The sequence below is a fragment of the Drosophila simulans genome, chromosome 3L (genome assembly GCF_016746395.2).
Source record: "Drosophila simulans strain w501 chromosome 3L, Prin_Dsim_3.1, whole genome shotgun sequence".
Taxonomy (NCBI): Eukaryota; Metazoa; Arthropoda; class Insecta; order Diptera; family Drosophilidae; genus Drosophila; species Drosophila simulans.
The window spans coordinates 14,710,381-14,712,189 of record NC_052522.2 but is presented as its reverse complement, the minus strand read 5'-3'; the positions used below and the strand labels follow the sequence as shown (position 1 = coordinate 14,712,189).

General features: G+C 42.1%; 1 protein-coding gene across 1 annotated transcript; it reads right to left on the bottom strand.

The window, feature by feature from the left end:
• Positions 1–469: 469 nt before the first annotated feature.
• Positions 470–1,465, bottom strand: LOC27206297 (enhancer of split malpha protein). Its single transcript, XM_016171498.3, has one exon. The coding sequence runs from the start codon at positions 1,358–1,360 to the stop codon at positions 884–886; it is 477 nt and encodes a 158-aa protein (XP_016031905.1). The 5' UTR covers positions 1,361–1,465; the 3' UTR covers positions 470–883.
• Between the last annotated feature and the right edge of the window lie 344 nt (positions 1,466–1,809).

The window sequence follows — 1,809 nt, the reverse complement described above, 5'->3', positions numbered from 1 at the left end:
TTATTTACATATTTACTATACCATTTTAAAATACAAATGGAATTATAAAATATTTTATTAGTTTTTTCATAAATAGATAATGCAAATGAATTTGTATTGTATATGTAACAAAAATCACCTTTTAACCATAAGAGATGCAGAAATTGTATGAAAGACAAAGAAAATTATTTTGTAACATTTTTGCCTGACCACATAAACGTAAATAAATTCGTTATTGTGCTGACGGAAGTATTTCCAACTGCATACCAGCAGCATTTTTGGATTCAAATGGTCTCCAAGCAGGAATGAATACAATGCAGTCACTAATTGGAATGTGGTCACCAGCATAGCGAGTCCAATTTAAAATCCATTTTTCAAATCAGAATTGTATCACAGATTTAGCTATACTTCCAATGGTCATTCAATTTGGAATTTCTTTTTTTCCAGCCATTTATTTCATACCAGTTTTCAGAATAAAGAGACATTAGAATTTCCTTTTTTCGTTTTATTTATTTCTTATATGATATTAGTGTTTATAGCTAAAGTTTTACATGGAAGACAATGATTCTTAGCCTAGTTCCTATACGAAGACCCTAACAAACAAACATGGAAGACAATGATTCGGCTAAGACTAACTTAAGGCTAATAAGACACGAGGAATCACAATGAGTTAACGATAGTAACGCTTGATTGTGATAATTGAATATCAATTAGAGTTGTGTTTCCCTTGGGACGCGAGCCCAAAGAATCCAATCTATGCCTAATATCACCCTGAGATTACGAACATGCGAAGCTGAACCCGCATCCATCCGACGACCAATGGACGGAGACACTTGCACTTAAAGCTGCCAATTGAAGTTTTTCCCGGTGCATCGAGGAGTGGAACTGTGCATCCTGGCGATGCTTAGGCCTGAACCCAACGGTCGAACTGCTGGCGCAACTGCTGTTCGTGATGCTGACGAGCTCCCTCGGCTGAGGTCCAGAAGAAGGTACCGCTGGTGGTGCGGGCGAAGTGGACCGGGATGAAGGTCTGCTCCGGATGGACAGGCACGATGCTCTGTTGCTGACCCTGCTGCACGATCATGGCCACGTTGGTGGGGCACTGGCGGAGATCGGTGTACAGTCGCTGCTCCAGCTCCTCGTTGGCCATGTTATCGCAACTGGCCGCCGGATCTTTGCGCATGTCCTCCAGCGAGGCGTTGACTGCATTTTGGTTCTGGATCTCGGCCAGAGTCTTCCGGAGTAGCTGCTTCTTCTTCACCAGTCGCAGAAGGGGTTTGACCAGTTTCCTCAGACTCCGCATGGCCATCGTGTGCTGATCTGATTTCGGCTCCATCACCTTGCTGCTCTCAAACTTGTATTCCCGTGTGATGAACGACATTGTGTTGAGGATTTTTGAGATTTGTAGTAAAACTTGGGATCTTAGTTGGTTGCACTCGGTTGAGAGTTGGTAGTATTCTGGTTTTCCTGCTGCACGACCGACTCCTTATATACGATTTGCTCTCTTTGGTTTCTCTCGGCGGGGGAGAATTCTCGCACAGAGCGGCGGTTCTCTCGATCGATGGATCCAGCCAATGGGAAGGCAGACTGCATGCAGGTGGTTGCACAAACAGTGAGAGCGGGAGACAAAAGAGAGTGAAGAGAAAGCGGTCTCGGGATCAGAAGCATGTCCTTACCCTTGAAAAAGCAGGGTATGATGGATTTTTGTGTGTGCATAAAAAAATGTTTTTACATGTTAAGAGGAGTTTAAAATTAAATGTAGTTTATTTTTAAGTAATGAAAAAAAGTGCATTTACATAAATTAATTTAAATTAGTAATAATGGTAGGGG

Excerpts from the sequence above, each read along its gene's own strand:
- LOC27206297 (XM_016171498.3), bottom strand. The coding sequence starts at position 1,360 with ATGTCGTTCATCACACGGGAATACAAGTTTGAGAGCAGCAAGGTGATG.